This window comes from Miscanthus floridulus, chromosome 10, assembly GCF_019320115.1.
Source record: "Miscanthus floridulus cultivar M001 chromosome 10, ASM1932011v1, whole genome shotgun sequence".
Taxonomy (NCBI): domain Eukaryota; kingdom Viridiplantae; phylum Streptophyta; class Magnoliopsida; order Poales; family Poaceae; genus Miscanthus; species Miscanthus floridulus.
Genome location: NC_089589.1, coordinates 61,603,957 through 61,620,873, shown reverse-complemented (window position 1 = coordinate 61,620,873; position 16,917 = coordinate 61,603,957). Strand labels below are relative to the sequence as shown.

General features: G+C 44.5%; 1 protein-coding gene and 1 long non-coding RNA gene across 3 annotated transcripts; both read right to left on the bottom strand.

The window, feature by feature from the left end:
* Nucleotides 1-1,771: 1,771 nt before the first annotated feature.
* LOC136488744 (disease resistance protein RGA2-like) lies at nucleotides 1,772-3,073 on the bottom strand. Its single transcript, XM_066485570.1, has one exon. The coding sequence runs from the start codon at nucleotides 3,071-3,073 to the stop codon at nucleotides 1,772-1,774; it is 1,302 nt and encodes a 433-aa protein (XP_066341667.1).
* A 7,434-nt stretch (nucleotides 3,074-10,507) lies between these two features.
* Nucleotides 10,508-12,713, bottom strand: LOC136484776 (uncharacterized). Of its 2 annotated transcripts, none has more exons than XR_010766208.1 (3): nucleotides 12,251-12,713; nucleotides 12,052-12,184; nucleotides 10,508-11,947 (listed from the first exon to the last, which is right to left on the bottom strand). It is a non-coding gene; the product is annotated as an uncharacterized lncRNA (long non-coding RNA). The 2 variants fall into 2 exon arrangements; XR_010766207.1 differs by having other exon boundaries at nucleotides 12,052-12,170.
* Nucleotides 12,714-16,917: the final 4,204 nt, after the last annotated feature.

Here is a 16,917-nt window from a genome sequence, read left to right as displayed (position 1 = left end):
AGCGACAGCTGGCAAAGGCAGCAGGGCGCGCGGGCGTTGCTGGGCCGCAGGCTGGGCCGCGCACGCTGGGGGGGGGGGGCGGCCTCGATGGTGCTGGCTGGTCTGGCTAGCTTGGGCCGAGAGGCTGGCTGCGAGGCCCACTTCTTCTTTTCTTTCTTTCTGTTTTTCATTTCTTTTCCATTGTTTAAATTCAAATTTGGTTTAGAATTTGAATTTAAAACTGAGGTAACTTGTTCATTGTAGTTTAGGGAATTTTGTTTAATAATAACTTTATGGAATTGTTAAGCATAACATAAAGCAATGAGAATCCAAATCACAATTTAAGTTAACATGTATGCAACATCTATTTGTTAGAAATTAAATAATCATAATCAACATATGACATGCTATGCTTATGTGTTGACTTAGGTTGGGTTACTTCTAATGCAACTCCTGGGTTGGGTTTCTTTACATGACACTCATCATCACATGGAAGTTTTTAAGAAAATTTTTGTAGTTGGTATTTTTAGGTGTATGGATTTTTGGGTTGTTACACATTGGTTCCGTGGCGATGATGTTATGTAAGTTGACTTTGCAGAATTTCATCAACTATGCCACCTGACCTCTCTGGACAAAGTTATCATTGGCTGCTATTGCCTGTAAGTAATAATTCTTTCGATCTATTATTAAACTCATCATAGGTGTGTATATGCATATAAATTATCCTAACAAGTACTATATATATGTAGATTTACAATGACAGAGTGCAGAAAGAAAGGCTGCAATGAAATTGGTTTTGTTGATCCCCATATAGTATTCAAAGACCCAGTTACTCCAAAGCCTAATTGGAAGTATGAGTCAGAGAGTAACCTCATGAACTTCTTAGTGAACCAACGCCATAAGAAGGATATACTCTTTCCCTACAACTTCAAGTGAGTGTTAATAATGTCGATCATCCTTAATGGCTCATATGTTGATTCTAGTTAATTAATTAGTGTTATGCGTTATATCCTATAAACACATGCAGCAATCACTGGATATTGATGGACATCGATCTGGTGAAAAGTCACTTGATAATCTATGACTCGATGAGAAAACCACAACAAGACTACCAAGATATGATAGATATTATCTAGAGGTAATTTCGGTATCTCTAGCAACTATATATACACACAAACATAATGATTAACTATATTTGATGACGTGACAAATTTTTTATTGGGCAGTGTTTGGAAAACCTTTATTGAGAAGCAACACATGGGAAAATGCAAAGCGCCACTGAATGTAATCCCTTTGAAAGTAAGTCTCCTAAATCGCATCATCTTTATTAATTAAACATATAGCTTTCACCGGATCACCAGATTGGATGACAAATCTTTTTCTTGTAAAGTGGTGTCTGAGGCAGGAACAGAGGAACAACTACTGTGGTTACTATGTTTGCAAGTTTATCAAGGAGGTCTTCCAAAGAACTCCTACAGAGAGACTCAAAGTACGTTAAAAATACACTATATATTCATTTAATTATTATTATTGATTGTGTTACTATATATATATATATATATATATATATATATATATATATATATATATAGTTCTATGCTTGAATTGTGTCATTTAATACGTTCATTGTGCTTGAACCGAAACATACTAATACGACTTCGAAAACCTATTTTGAAAAGAAAACAAAAAAATGAAAAGAAAAGAAAAAAGAAAAAAAATAATCTTTAGTCTCGATTGGTATTATCAACCGGGACTAAAGGGTGCCGGCCTCGTGACATGTCAGGAGGCACCTTTAGTCTCGGTTGGTGTTACCCACCAGGACTAAAGGTCCTCCTTTAGTCCTGGTTTCTGGCCCGGGACTAAAGGACCCCTTTAGTTCCGGATGCTGGCTTCCGGGTGGAAAATCAGGACTAGAAGGGTTCCCCACCAGAAATAAATGCCGTCTCTGTACCAGTGTGAGGACCTTGGCGCCGAAGAATGACCCGTCAAGCGCCGCGGCAATCTGTCTGCCCAGCACCGCGAGCTCCGGGTGCCCCCCGGGATCGCTGACACCGAAGGAGAGTGACCTGAAGAAGTACCAGAACTCCTCCCGCGGCAGTGGCTTCACTCGCATGGCGGCTGTGGTGCCGAAGTCCGCGACGCCGTCGTTCTCGCTGACGACTATGACCTTACTTCCCGGCGCCGCGGATCTCAGAGACGCACAGAGCGAGGCCCATGCTGCCTCGTTGATCACTACTTCGTATGTGTTTTTAATCACAAGGAGATGCCTGCTCCCATGCCTTCCTGAGACGACGACAGGTGACGTCTCGTGAAGGACGTGGCCACCAGTTCGCAGTGTGCCCAGTACATCTTCAGCAGAGTTGTCACCAAGAAGAGACCCATAGGAGTACAGGATCATGGTGAAATGACGGCGCACCCTATCGTCGCTGCAGACATGCTTGACGATGGTGCCCTTGCTGACCTCCGGGCCACCGACAAGCGGTAGAACGCCCAAGCTGCTGCTCTCAGTTTCAGGCAGCAGCAGAAAGCTGATTATCTGCTCCCGCTCAACAAGACGGCCAAACATGTGCCTGTCGTCAGATTGAAAGCTGGAGACAGCAGGCCGCCGGGGTATAATAGGGCAGCATGCAAGAAGTAGAATGAATTCCTTCATCCCTTCTGCACACTCTTCCAGTCTTCGGAGCGTGGCACTCAATTCCTCGACGACTCCATTGGCATCGGCTGCACAGATGTGTTGAGGAGCATTGGAAGTGCAAAGTCGCTTGGCAGGCCGAGATGAACGAGACAAGGAGAATGACCAGGAGCTGCTCACCAGCAAGGAACCGTCATGACGATGGTCGAGCACATAGTATGCACGGTACATGCCCTCCATGAGCTTGCTGAGCCACAGGAGCAGCCTCCGGTTGTGGGCGAGGTGCCGCCGCTCCGCTTCTTCCACTAGGGCGTGGATCTTCAGAGCAACAAGCTCAAGCTGAAGAAACATCTCCTCCTTCCTACATGTCTGCTTGGCGTATTGGGAGATAAGGAAGGAGATTAGCCTGCTCACGAGTTCGCCAACGGCTGCCGGAGCAACCAGCTCCTTGATTACCTTCATCGTTCTTGAGTGAGAGCACGGTGGACCTAGCTATATATCTATGGTTTTGTTTTGCTAGGATCTAATGTACTGCTACATATGGTGTGATTGTTAAGTCGTAGAGCCAGTCGGTACGCGGGCGATCAGAGCAATCTAGTAAGCGTGTGGACCAGTGGAAAACTGAACACGAGGTCTTGTTTAGATTGCAAAGTTTTTTCACTCTCTCTCCATCACATTAAATCTTTAGACACATACATGTAGTATTAAATATAGATAAAAAAATAACTAATTACACAGTTTGATTATAAATTACGAGACGAATCTTTTGAGCCTAGTTAGACCATAATTAGACAATAATTATCAAATACAAACGAAAGTACTACAGTGTCAAATACTGATTCCTAACCTCAATCTAAACGAGGCCCGAAACTCCTGGGAAAGTCACATCTGACGTACCGATGCAGATGTACTTGACTGCATTTCAGTGACGCGCCATACTCTCGTTCAACTACCCAGCCCCTACCTTCACAAATACTATTACAGTGTACAGAAATAGTATTCGTTCGGTGTAACGACCCAAATGAATTTCACCATGAGCATCTATTATTGCTAACTGGAGGTCCCTCCACATTAATCTGAAGACTTGCTTGCAAAGATGATAATAAATCATATAATTTCTCTTAAAAAATAGAAATCTAGGGTCATTTATTTGAAACACTTTAATTGCCATTGAGAATAATAGATAATAGATATGAGATCTGTTTTTGTTTCTAAAAAAAGAACTCTGCCATTATGAAAATAATCTTAAGTAACACCCTCATTTTTTTGTCTAAATTATGCACCATTACCATTATGTAAAATAACATAAATGACCCCCTAATCTTCATAAACACTATTTCCAAAATGCACAAAGAAGACATTACATCAGAGACGGATCAACAATGCATGTCTTTGATGTGAGATTAGAGACTTGTCAAGATGAAGCACGTCTGTGATATGTCAGCTTCAACAAAACAGACTCAACACTACTACACTCGCACCTTTCACAGCCGCGTTGTAACCCACATCGTAGTCCAATTTTGGCCTCAGCAGTAAGCCGTCGGCAGTGATACTCATAGCCATCACCATCGATATCTGAGACTGACTGGGGTGTACACTACACCTGTAACACCCCCGGTGTTACGATCTCGTTTAGCACAACGATTTAGGCCTAAGACAAATTTTCGAAACGAGTTTCCTGGATTTTTGATTTAAAACATACTCGACGTGATGAGTGGATCCAGTGACTCAGTTGTGGGGACTCGAATAAACGCTCAAGTTAAATTACGCTGTGCGTAGGAATATTTAAGAATGTCAAACGACGATTCTAGCAAATAAATAGCGAACGGCGTGTTTAATTGATTAAACACGAAAAACAATTTTTATAAATAAAATATGATACGACTGGTATATAGTACTTAAGTAAAATTCGGAGTATATTTTTTGGTTGCATTTAAAATAATAACGAAAGTACCGCTGAGTAGCCACCGCCTCCATTGTCTCGTCGAACTAATGGCTTTGTCGTGATGCCGCTGTTTTCCCCGTGTTGCTTCCTACATTGGTTTTGCGGGGCGAGCACTATATACGGCCGCTGTTCCGTTGTCGCCGTCCGCACGCAGCCAAAGCTGAGCCATCTCGTCACAGAACGTCGCGGCATGTTTTCTTTAAGCCGTATCCTGCGAACGCCACGAGCCTTTATTGCATACGCGACCACTGATGGCCGAGCTGTGTAAATATCGTCGCCCAGCTAGTCCAGCTCACTCGCCCGCGTTGTGTTCTGGCCTGGCAACGTTGTCTGCCTCTGTCCGAGTCGTGCCACTAAAGTGTCCGCGCCTGCACGTTTGCTGTCGTTCAGTCACGTCGCGTCAGGGCAAAGTCAAGCCGAATCACTCACGTTTCTGCTGTCTCGATCTTGTTGTTGCCAACCGACGTGTCCTGCCTCCGCCTGCCTCGGTCTTGTCTGTCTCTGTGTCCTTGCCTGCCTCTGCGTGTTTGTTTCTCTGTTTGGTACTGCTGCTGCTGTACTGGACGTGCAGATGACCACGCGAGTTTGCTTCCTCGTTGGCCTGCTCCCGTCCTTCAGTCGTGGCCCTTGCTGCTGCACATGCGGATGGTGACTGCACGTTCATAGTCCAGTCTGGGTGCAGTGCTTCTCCTTGCGGCGGCTACTCTGCTCTGGAGTTCTGAGGTGGACACTTGAGCCAGCTGCCCAATGCACTCGTGGTAAAATCACGTTCCACCATCTTCTAGTTCCAGTTGTGTTTTCGCCAAGGGTTGAGCTGCTGCTGCCACGCACTGCTCTATCCTAGCTCACCTAGCTCCTCCTCGCACCCGAGCGCGCCTGTGCCCTCGGCTCTGCACTGCCGTGTCGCGTCCCGCAGCCCCACGCACCTCCTCCGCACGCTGTTGCTTCACGGCGACTCGCGCCGACGCCCTGCCTCCACGCAAGTACCAGCGCCTCCCTGCTCCTCCTCGCTCCTCCGCGCTGTCGTGGCTGCTTCCACCGCCGCCACAGCGCGCCCGAGCCGCAGCCCCGCTGCATGGTCCTGTGCCGCAACCGCGCCTCACCACGTTTCCGTCCGCACCGAGCCTCGCCACTGAGTACCCCGGTGTCCGCGCCCTTGCCGTGCCCCTCGGTCCGCTCGGGACTGCTGCGCGCTCGTGGTCCCGCAGCCACCGCGCGCGAGCTTGCCCCTTCGCCTCGGTCCGCGCCGTAGCCGCCGGTCGCCGTACCCGAGTCCCGTGCCTGCCTCCTCGGCTCTCGCGAGCAGGCTGCCTGGGGCCAGCTCGGGCCTTGCCGCGGACAGGCGTGGTCGCGCAGGCTTTCCGGGCAGCTCGCCGACGGGTGGTCCGCCGCCGCCGTGTCTTCCCCGGTCCAGCCACGCCATTTTCCGCCGCCGGCCGGTGCTCCCGTCTGCCCTCTGTTTTTGAGGATGAAGCAAGGGTATAAATCCAAGCAATTATTTTATACAGGGTTTTATTTGCGAAATACGCGACTTGAATGAATAGTACCTGCTGGACTGCGCTTTAGTTTCGAGGAGGTACAAGGGCCATTTCGCAAATGTGCGGTGCACCTGCCCGCGCTGGGCCGGCCTGTGGTCGCCCGCCTGGGCTGCCTTGGCCGCGTGGGCCGGCTGATGGGCCACTTGCACGCCCGCCTGGGCTCGCCGCGTGCTTGGGCCGGTCTTGGGCTGCCGTCTTCCACTGGGTCACGCGCGCCCGTCTCCGCCAGCCAGGCGCAGGGCCGCCGGTTGCGCCCCCGCTTGGGCCGGCCTGGACCGCTCGCCACTGCGCTGGGCCGCGTGTGCGCGCTGCGCCTAGGCCGCCTTTGCGCTGGACCGGGCCGAGCTGGTCGCTGGGCCGGTTGATGGCCACTGGCCTTTAATTTCTCAAACCAGTAGCTAAATTAGTTCGAGAATAAATATGTAAAATCAATATAAATTTATGTAGCTGTCCAAAAATTGTGAAACTAATTTTGTTAGGCTCCTAAAATCATGATCTACCTGCTAGTATAATTTGTTCACATAGTTGGATAATATTCTTAGGAGCTATATAATTAAATTGAGGTACTTAATAGTATGAATTTTCATGATAAATTGGTAATATTGTTGAATCTAAAATTTGTACGGTAGGTTCCTAGCAATACTAGGTACTCACTGTAATTTTTGTAGCTCCAGAATAATTAGTTGCTAGATATATAATGATGCTCTATTTCGAATAAGGATTAAATCGATAGAATAAAATAAAGAAACACCTTGGTTTATATAACTAAAATAATTGTTGGGAAATAACGCCTTATCCGACAACGTGTATAGGTAGCCTAAGTACGGTCGTCGTTAGAACTAGCTCGTTAACTCGAGAGACGTACGTCGTATTTTACGAGTCATGATTGCAGTTGATTAATTATATCTTTGCATTGCATCGCATGCATATCATATAGGACGATGATGGATCAACGGATCGATCGAAGGATGATTGGGGAATTCAAAGATGGTGTAATGGTATTCTCTCCAGGAGATGATGCAATTGGCTTTCTGTTCAGATGATGTGGATGATCTAAAGATGCTGATACTAACTTTTTAATATCTCTTACCCAGGCAAGCCCCGGTACATAACCCCTACTTTTCTGCAGTTTAAATTATATTTGTGCATTAAATTTTAAGGAGTTGATTGAAACCCACTTGCATATATATATCTTTATCCTATGAGTCTTACTAGTATGACAGGATCGTGTAGAATGCTATGCTACAGGACTCCGGTAGAAGTCGAGTGATTGCATGTCACTCGCGAGAGATAGGAAATATATTACTGGATTATTATCACTTGAAATATATAAATGGTGGAAAGGAAAAATAGTGACCGGGCAGGGATATGGTTTGGGTATTGGTGGGTGTAAGAGGTTGTGTCGTCGTGGACGCGAGGCATGGCTTGGTTACACTGCTTTCCCTGTCTATGTCAATTAAGGACCGGTCGTTGCATAAGGCTCTAGCCAAGTCACAGACTTATTATCCCGAGCACATACTTGGGTATGTGCGCTTGGAAGACTTGTTGCTCTCTTGTCGCGGATCCGGCTCTTTCCGGACCGATTGTCAGAGTTTATTTTTGGTGGAGGAGGTCCTTGCACCGCTCTGAGTCCGGGACTCAGGGGCGGGGGCTTGGAGTCCCAGTTTGGATGGGGACCTGGACACCTAGGATAGGAGAGTGATGGGTTGGTCCTGCTTGTGCCTAGGGTACAAGCGGGGCGTGTGTTTTCGGGTTACCCAGCTGGGGACATTGATTCACGAATCGCCGGGCAATCTGGTACGGCTTGTCTACGGTTTAGCATCGTAGTAAGAACTGAAAGATGAAAGATGGAATAGAAAAAGGAACTCTGATTGCTTACCACATGCTTGAAAGTAGCATATGTGCTTACATAGAATGGTAAGTTAATGAACCAATGCGGCTCTTAATAAAAATCGAATATAAGGACGCACACTTAGTAATGCTTCCTGCAAATGCAATAAACCCACAAGCCAGATAGCCTTGCATAGCCTTGGAGTCTTTTCTTTTCTCCTATCGGGTAAGTCTTGCTGAGTACAATTGAGTACTCAGAGTTTTATTTCCCCTGTTGCAGGTGATAGGCGGATGCTAGAGCTGACCCTTGTGTGGGGATACCTGCTGGTGGGCTCAGCGAGGAATTCCTTTACGCTGCGATCATAGTTGTTATTTATAACTCTCACCAAATGTTTTTATAAATGAAAATTTTATAATCTGTTGTCATAGTTTACATATCAACACTTCATCATGTCATGGTTAGGTATTTATTTCCGCTGTAATTCTGATCACATGTTTATATTCCGCTGTTATAATGATAAATATTATACTCTGATGTTGTATTAAAAGTGATGTAAGAAATGGTTAAGAATGATGTAAGCTTTATTCCCTCATTTGTGATCCTGATAGAAAAATATGGATTTTCGGGTTCTCCCCTGGGGTGTGCCCGACAGAACCGAGTAATTTAGCGTTCTTCCTTAGGTACTTAGTGTCTAATGGAAGACGAGTACTTCTGGGAGGCATTAAATTAGGCGGTTCTACCACAACACCATCGTATTGGCTTATCATCCGTCCATGATAAGGTCCTTACTTCCATCGCATTGGAACACGACCCGCATGTGTGGGTATGCACTAACACCGCCGCATGGCTTATGATCCGTCCGTGATCAGATCCTTATTCCGTCACATTGGAGTGTGACCCGCTTGTGTCGAGGCGAACATCACCGTCGGTTTAGCGTATGAACCGTCTGGTCATAGGGCATGGTCGCTGTCGCGTTGTAGTACGATCCGCCCGTGATGATCCTTTAGTCGGTGTCGGGTTAATAAACGATTCGGCGGTGATGCACTATTGACCCCTGTCGCATCAGACGAATAGCGGTGGTGATGGCCATTTGCTTCACAAAAGGCAAGTGGTACAGCAGTGATGATAAAATAACTAACGGCCCATAGATAGCATAATAAAGGTTCTGCTCGCTACAGACTTACGTAAGGTAGATGTGCTTCGCTCGTTTAGATTGGCACTCCTTGATCAGCTTGGTAGCCAATGCAGCATGGAACCCCTCTTCTTCCTCCCATAGCCGTTGTAGGAAAATCGTTTAAAAGCACCGAGACTCCAAAACCTACACAATGCAAAGCAGCAGAATTAATAATATTCAATATACCATTGGTTTAGTTACCAAGCCAAAATTAGACTATATAGACTCAAAACAACACAAAGACATGTCCTAACATCAAAATACAGCATATGCACCTTTACTGCTATGCTAATGACTCCATGAACCAGGGAATAGTGAGGTCCGTTCAAATAAATACTCCAGGTACTTTTAGGATAGCGGACGATCCGGACAGGGAGGACATGAACTTTTCTGCGGCTCATGTTATATGCCATCAGTATTCTATCCTCCCCAACAAGGAAAATCAAATTCCATTCTAAGCAAACTGCAATCACTTTGTAGTCCGCATTGGCAGCTTTAGAACTGAGTCCAATATTGTTCAATCCAAATAACTACAACGTGTTCACCGTATGGTTCAATGTCCATGTATTAGTAGCATAGTCTTCAAGAATCCAGATTAAAAGGTCAGACGTATTGAAAATATCAGCAATACATAGATACAACTGACCCTAATCTCCATGGATGGACATTGCAGGACCTGATGGCGTAAGAATTTTACTCCATGTCTTTCCCTCCATATCAACAGCAACTATGTAGGACACCTCCAGCATGTGCATAAAACCATTAAGAAACACAGTTCCTGAAAATTTGCATACTAGAATATCCTCTCCCCATTAAAATTCTTTACACATCAATGCTCCAGTTTTGGATGAGTAGATACTAACAACTAACATCCCAGGCGACCTTACCCACATTTCTACCACATGGAAGTGCAAGGAGCACTACAAGAAAACCTGTTAATCCTTGATGAAAAACTTTCATCACGAATCATCAAAAAACCATCACTAGACGGCATCTGTGATGGTTTCACATATTGTCATGGATTGAGCGTCATGTATTGACCTCCATAATGATTTACCAAAAACCATCACGAATTAGCAAAATCGGTGACGGTCTTAGATTGTCACGGTAGAGCCCGAGGCCTAGTTAGCCCAGCCCAAGTCCATTTTCTACGACGAAAAATAACCACCATGGATAAATTGCCACATCGTTATAAATGCTTACATGGCCGCTTACGTGGACGATGACACGGGTGATGACATCACCATCCTAGCCCATTTATTAACAGCCCAACATAAAAATTAGGTTATTTTTTAGCTTGTTTTTAGCCCATTTGCAATCTATTTTAAGCCTATTTACATTCTGGTTTCAGCCCATTTTAAATTTATTTCTTCAACCAATTATTACACCTCATACAACAAACTGCCCATTATTATAGCACATACAGCGAACAGCTCATTTTCAATTGCATAAGAACTCAATCCAGCATCACATAATATCACATAAGATGAGATACAGAGTTACATCAAGCACCACATCGTGCAACACAAGTAGAAAGAAAAGATGGATCCCAAGAATGATTTGCCCATAAACAAATATGATACATGATAGTAGCACACTACTACTAGTTCCTCCCATCATGGTTCCATGCTAAGCTTCAGAATTCCTGCAAGTCATGGTTCCACAATAAGCTTCAGTAACTGGAAAAAATCTTTTTCAGTCATGGTTCCTGCAAGTCATGAGTTATAAATCAGCTCATATTTCTTAACATTAAAGTAACTGGAACTAGTTAGTCATATGCTTAGATAGTCTAAATAGTGCAAAAACTCCCATACATTTAGCTTCAGATCAGAGCAATAAAGAGAAACGGCACCAGTAGCAGTTAGTAATACTTTCTCCTCCTTGACATGGAACTCAGCACGCTTCTACTGAAACTAGTTTGTGTGACTGCTAGCTCTGGTTCAGGTTGTGAACCTATCTAAATTGCTACTCTGAAACTTTTCAGAATACTACTCTGAAACTACAGATATGAAACTAATTAAGCACGCAGTTTGCTATCAAAATTCATGACACCCTCTGATTTACTAGGTACATTGTATCTCACTAAATGCTGCAAACTGAATTACTGAGTGTTCCTATGCAATATAGTTTCCGTCAAACTAGTCTTGGTTAAAATTGGCACATATGTATGCAAGACATTAACTATTCCACCATTTTAGATAACTATATTTAGCATCTTCTAATTAGCTAGGACAGGAAATGTAAGTGATAGAGTAAGTGGACATGTGGACAAGATCTTTAAGGCATTCAGATATATACAGATACAATGTGTGGCAGTACTAAACAACAAAACATATCTCATAAATGGTTTAAGCAGGCAGAAGCATGAATGTGTGGATGAATACAATAAAAGTTTGTAACTTGTAAGCATAAACAGACAGTTTCATTACTTTTTTCTAAAGGAAAAATACTTTGTATCTCAGATTAATAGACTGCAACCCAATCAGAATATTTTCATTGCTGATTGACACCCAGATCACTGATGGCCATAAATTGAATCAGAGATCAGAGATCTGGACTAGCAGATACGAGAAATAAAGAGCCACCATTCAGAGCATACACAATGAAATGAGGAAAGAGTATTTTATACCGAGTACATTTGAGCCTGAAGCTTGGTTCTTACCCCAACGTCAGAATGTTTGAACAGAATCAAACATAAAAAGACAAGTAAATTCATCGGAAATTAATCTGATAGATTGAAACAATACTCACTACCATTTTGCTGGGCATGTGTACACGCACAACCTGCGGCCAGCAAGCAGGGCTAGATACGTCATCAGAGTACACGATATACACTCTCCTCCCTCTACTGCTACATGTAAAAACAAACAAATCGACGGAGATATTAGCGTGCCAACACCGACGACCATATATCAGGAACGGAAGGGGAAGGGGAATGGAGGAGTGGGATACCTGGTAGATGGGACCGTCATCGTCCAGACCAGCTTGCGCGGACACCTGCCGGATAGGGACGCCGAGCAGCGGTCCTCGGAGACCCACGCCTCAAGCCCGTAGGAGATCCGTCGGCTCCGCTGGTGTCCCAAACCTAGGAGAATGAGTGAACGAGGGCGAATATAGAAGAGAGGAAGGAGAGAAGGGATGAGGAGCTCACCATCCCCCCGCAAGCCGGATCCACCGCGGATCTAATGGATCAACCCCGTCTCCGCCAGGATTGGCCTCTCGTTCGCCGGATCCGCCACTTCTTGACGAGCCTTACGTGGTGTCATCACCGGCGGCCTGCACGGCTGCGCCTCGTCCGGACCGCACCACGCGACGCAGGCGCATCCCCGACCAGCCAGGGCGTGGCCAGGTTGCGGCCTCCTGCCGACGAGCCATCACCACCTCCCCGGCCGAGACTGCGTGGCCGCCGCCGCCTCCTAGACCCGAGCATGAGCGCCCGCCGCCGCCTGTGGCCTCCAGCCAGGGCGAGCAAGCGCGGCCGCCGCCGCCCGCGTCCTCCAGCCAGAGCGAGCGCGTCCAGCCGCCACCGCTCGCGGCCTCCAGCCAGGCCGGATCCGCCGGCTAACAGCCAGTCCGAGCCAGCTATGGACGCGAATTTGGAAGGGACGCGCTAGTCCGGCTATCCGCACTCGTCCATCTCTTAAAAAAAATATTATATCTTAGTCAACGAGATTATCTACCCTATACCTATTTCTTCCGCACTCGTGTTATCTCTATCCCATACTCTATACCCACTATTCCATATTTTATTCCCCTCCCTCCCCTTTCTCTCTCTCACCAACTCTCTCTCTCTGCTACAGTGTTTAGCGCTGTGCGGCCTGAACGCTACCTGCAGCGGTGCGCTGTGCGGCCGGAACACGCGCGCGTTTGCAGGCACGTTTGCAGGGCTACGGTGCGGCTGTCTAGGCGCGCGCGCGTTTGCAGGCTACGGTGCTGATAGCCTTAGAGCGTGGTGGCGGATATGGGAGTGACTGGGAGAGACCGAGAGAGAGGCAGAGAGGGAACAAGACTAGGGTTCCAAGCCGACGCCGGATATTTAACCGCTGCAGGATTAATCTGGACCGCTCGGCTCATCGGATGGCTGTGGATGAGGAGGGTAGTTTTTGGGCCTACTCATATTTGAACCGGATGCTTATTTTGGGCTGAATATAAACATTATTTTCAGGCCCAACATGCGTAATTTTTTTCTTTTTCCTTTTTCTTTTTCTGGGCAAATTACGTTTAAATCTAAAATGCAAATTATAATAGCTTCGGTTTACATGATCTCTATGCCCCGCAACATAATTTTAACATGAACTAGACTATCTAAGGTTTAAGTGATTTTTTTTGCACGGTGTTGAAAATAAATCCAACTTAGATGCCAACCAATATCCAAAAATTAGATAAAAATATATATAAGAAGTGTTCAATTTGACATCACATCATGAAAATTGATGGAAAATAAAGTGTTTCGTGTAACAGAACCACCCAAATTATAATAGTACAAGTACAATGACAAGCACCAAAGCGGTCACACTTTCATACTTGAACCCAAATAAACTCGGTAGTCCGTCGAGTACAACGAAGGGTCTCGATTCATCGTCAACATACAACCAAGATCGTACATGATTTAACATACAACCACATGTTACATAGAGTTCACAAATACATTGCCATACATCAGAGTACGATTAGAGTTATTACAACACCAGTTCCAAATAAAAGTTGTAGCGGAAGCAAAGTAGTTTTAAAACAACATCACACATACAGTTCAAATACATGCCAGCTAGTGATCAAGTCCGACAAAAGCATCATAGATAAGATATATAATGGAAGCGCCTTGTCTGGGCCTACTCTTCATCTAGAGCGGGACATAAGCAATTCTTACGGTAGCCGTGATAGACGGTATTATCTGCAACAAGTGGGAATAAACCCTGAGTATGAGAAGGTACTCAGCTAGACTTACCCGTCATAAACCAAAAATAAAGTGACTCCAAGGATCATGCAAGGCTTTATTAGTGGGTCTAGCTTGACAACATTTCACGTAAAAAGCCATTAATTTAACTTTACATTTATAATTCGGTCATCAAGTTAATTATAGCTATTCATCACTAGATTAGCAAATAACATGTGCCAAACATGTGGTACAACATTTAGTGGCATACAATAGTAACCATAGCTGGTGTAAGATTATCATATCCATCATAACAATCATATTCCATAATCCATTTACTACGATGTTGGAGCTAGTCAAGTTTCTTACTGTCCGGGAGAGACGACGTTTCAAATTGATTTCAACTAGCTGGGAATTTATTCTAAACACAAACTCAGGCAGACTAGATCAACGGTCACCTTAGGTCACCTTTGGTACAACTCAGGTCCACATTTCGCGGGTTCGATCAGCGCCGCATAATCAGGGACACTACCGGATGCTAGGTTGATCAGGCCTAGCCTGCCCTTGGCCTCACACCTGCTCCCTGCACATCCTTACTACCTCCACTGTGCGCACTCTAACAGGACGAGGCCCGACCTGAGTTGAGCTACTCGGCTTCATGGTCGAAATGAGTTATTCGTCTAGCTAAGTAAAAGGCATGTGTTCAATCTCAACAGAAGTGCCAACAATGGTACGATCCTTAATTGACACGGACAGGATCAACATAGCCAACCTAACACCGTTGCATATAAGTTCCCGCCCGGTCTCCACTTAACATCACCCTACGGTTATTTTCTACGATGGCAAATATATCCAACCATGCTTCGGTATCCACCTATATCTCGCAGGTGACAGGAAATCACCCAACTTCTACCAATCTAAGTAGGGCTAAGCATATGTTCGATCCTGGACCTACATAGGGTTCAAGGTATATATTTCTGGACAAGGTAGTACCATGCAGCAAGTGTTTCCAATCAACTCTTATAACCTAATGCATCAAATATTAAGGACTCAAGTGATAATTTTTATAAATTATAGGAGACTTAAAATGCCCCGGGGCTTGCCTTTTAGGAACGAGGTGAGGCGATGGTCAGGGCACTCCAAGAGCTCGTCAGTGTCTAGCTCCTCTCCTTCGGTATCTACGGGTTGCGGTGCCTCTTGGTTGTCCTCCGCCTCTCCTTCAAATTCCAGAAGAGTCACTTTTTTGGTGATCCTATATGTATGAGCATGAATAAGACATCATGAATTGCTATGATATGACAAAATGCATGTGCATACGAATTCTCAATAGTAAAGTATTAAGGTGATAATAAGATAATTTTTTTTACTAAGTAGGTGTATATCTCTTGTTATATAATTTAAACAACTCCCATAAAAAGCATTTTCGGGACTACAAGATAATAGCCACATGTTTTGACCATAACTGGAGTTATACATATCTAAACAATATGGTTGTGGACTTTCTGGAAAGCTCTTGAAATTGCCTAAAACTTTCCTATAGTCATCTCAAGATTATTCAATAGCTATCTAGGTCAAACAATTCAATCTTCTAGATCTATAAAGAGGACAAGTGAATCTGACAGCAGACTTTTAACACCTATAACTCCCAAACCATTTAGCCTATGACCCTAAAACTTTTAGACAAGCTAGATGAGTAAGTTATCTACAACTTTGTTAATAACAAGTTTCACAGGAAATGTAATTATCATCATGAATTTGTCAATACAACAAAAACTACTCCTGCAGACATCTTATTGAATTATAAAGCAATAATTAAGTAGCTACCTATAACCAATCAATTTCAAGCACAACTACCATTATCAACAGATCATATGTATCACAAGGACCATAGAAAATATCATGGATAAGCCAAACTAATTTATTCATATACATTTATCTATTTCCTTATATAATAAGGTGATTTAAAGGATAAATACTTCCAAAGCTCAATAAATTCTGAGAAAATTACAGTAGATTACATATGACCCCAATAGTATACTGTATAAATGTCATGCCAATTAGATATGTGTAGCCATCTATACAAAAATGACAAGCAACATAGGTTTATCTTAGCAAAAATAGTTTAGCCTAGTGAAAAGTGTCAAGCAATAGATTTTATATTTTTCTTAGATTCAACTTAACACAAGAACACAGTACAAAAATTTGCATGAGCACAAGTTATGTATTTTTGCCTCATTTATTTTCACTAGAAACTAGCAATTATTTATGATTAAATAAGAAGACCATATTCTAAGTATGCCTACTGCAAGTTTAGCATTTTATCTAGCTAGAGCATGTCAACACAAGATCAGCAAAATTAGAATCACAATTTTTTCACTTTCCTAGCTCAAGATATGCATTTTACAAATTTGAAACAAGTTAAAAAGCACTTATCTAGCTCAAATTTATTCTCCTAAAAAAATACCCCACACAGTAGATTTCATATTTTGATCAAATACTACACTTCATGAGGAATCCAACAAAATTTGGTTCACTAAAATTGGACACTCCTAGCTTGAGATATGAATTTTTGAAGCATGCATTCAAATCTATGAAAAATAAGAAAATTCAATACACACACAGACTGACAGATGGGGCCCGTGGTCAATGGGACCCGCACGTCTGTCAGACAGAGGTAGAGTGATGGTTGACCGGTGGCTAGCTCATCGACGATGAGGTCTCCGACGAAACTTCGGCCACCATCGTGTTCCTCTCGTCACCCTGCACCCAGGGGTACCCCAGGTTGGGTCGGCGGCTCACCGGAGCAAGCTCACCGTCGAGCATGGTGGACGGTGGTGGTCGCGCGGTGGTGCGTCGGTCGTCTCCGGCCATGGCAAGCTCCGGCGTGGACGGCCCTACCTCAACGGTGACCTAGCGTAGCTCTAGGGCAAGTTCAGGCCACGGTG

Coding starts and splice junctions, on each gene's coding strand:
- LOC136488744 (XM_066485570.1), bottom strand. CDS start 3,073: ATGAAGGTAATCAAGGAGCTGGTTGCTCCGGCAGCCGTTGGCGAACTC.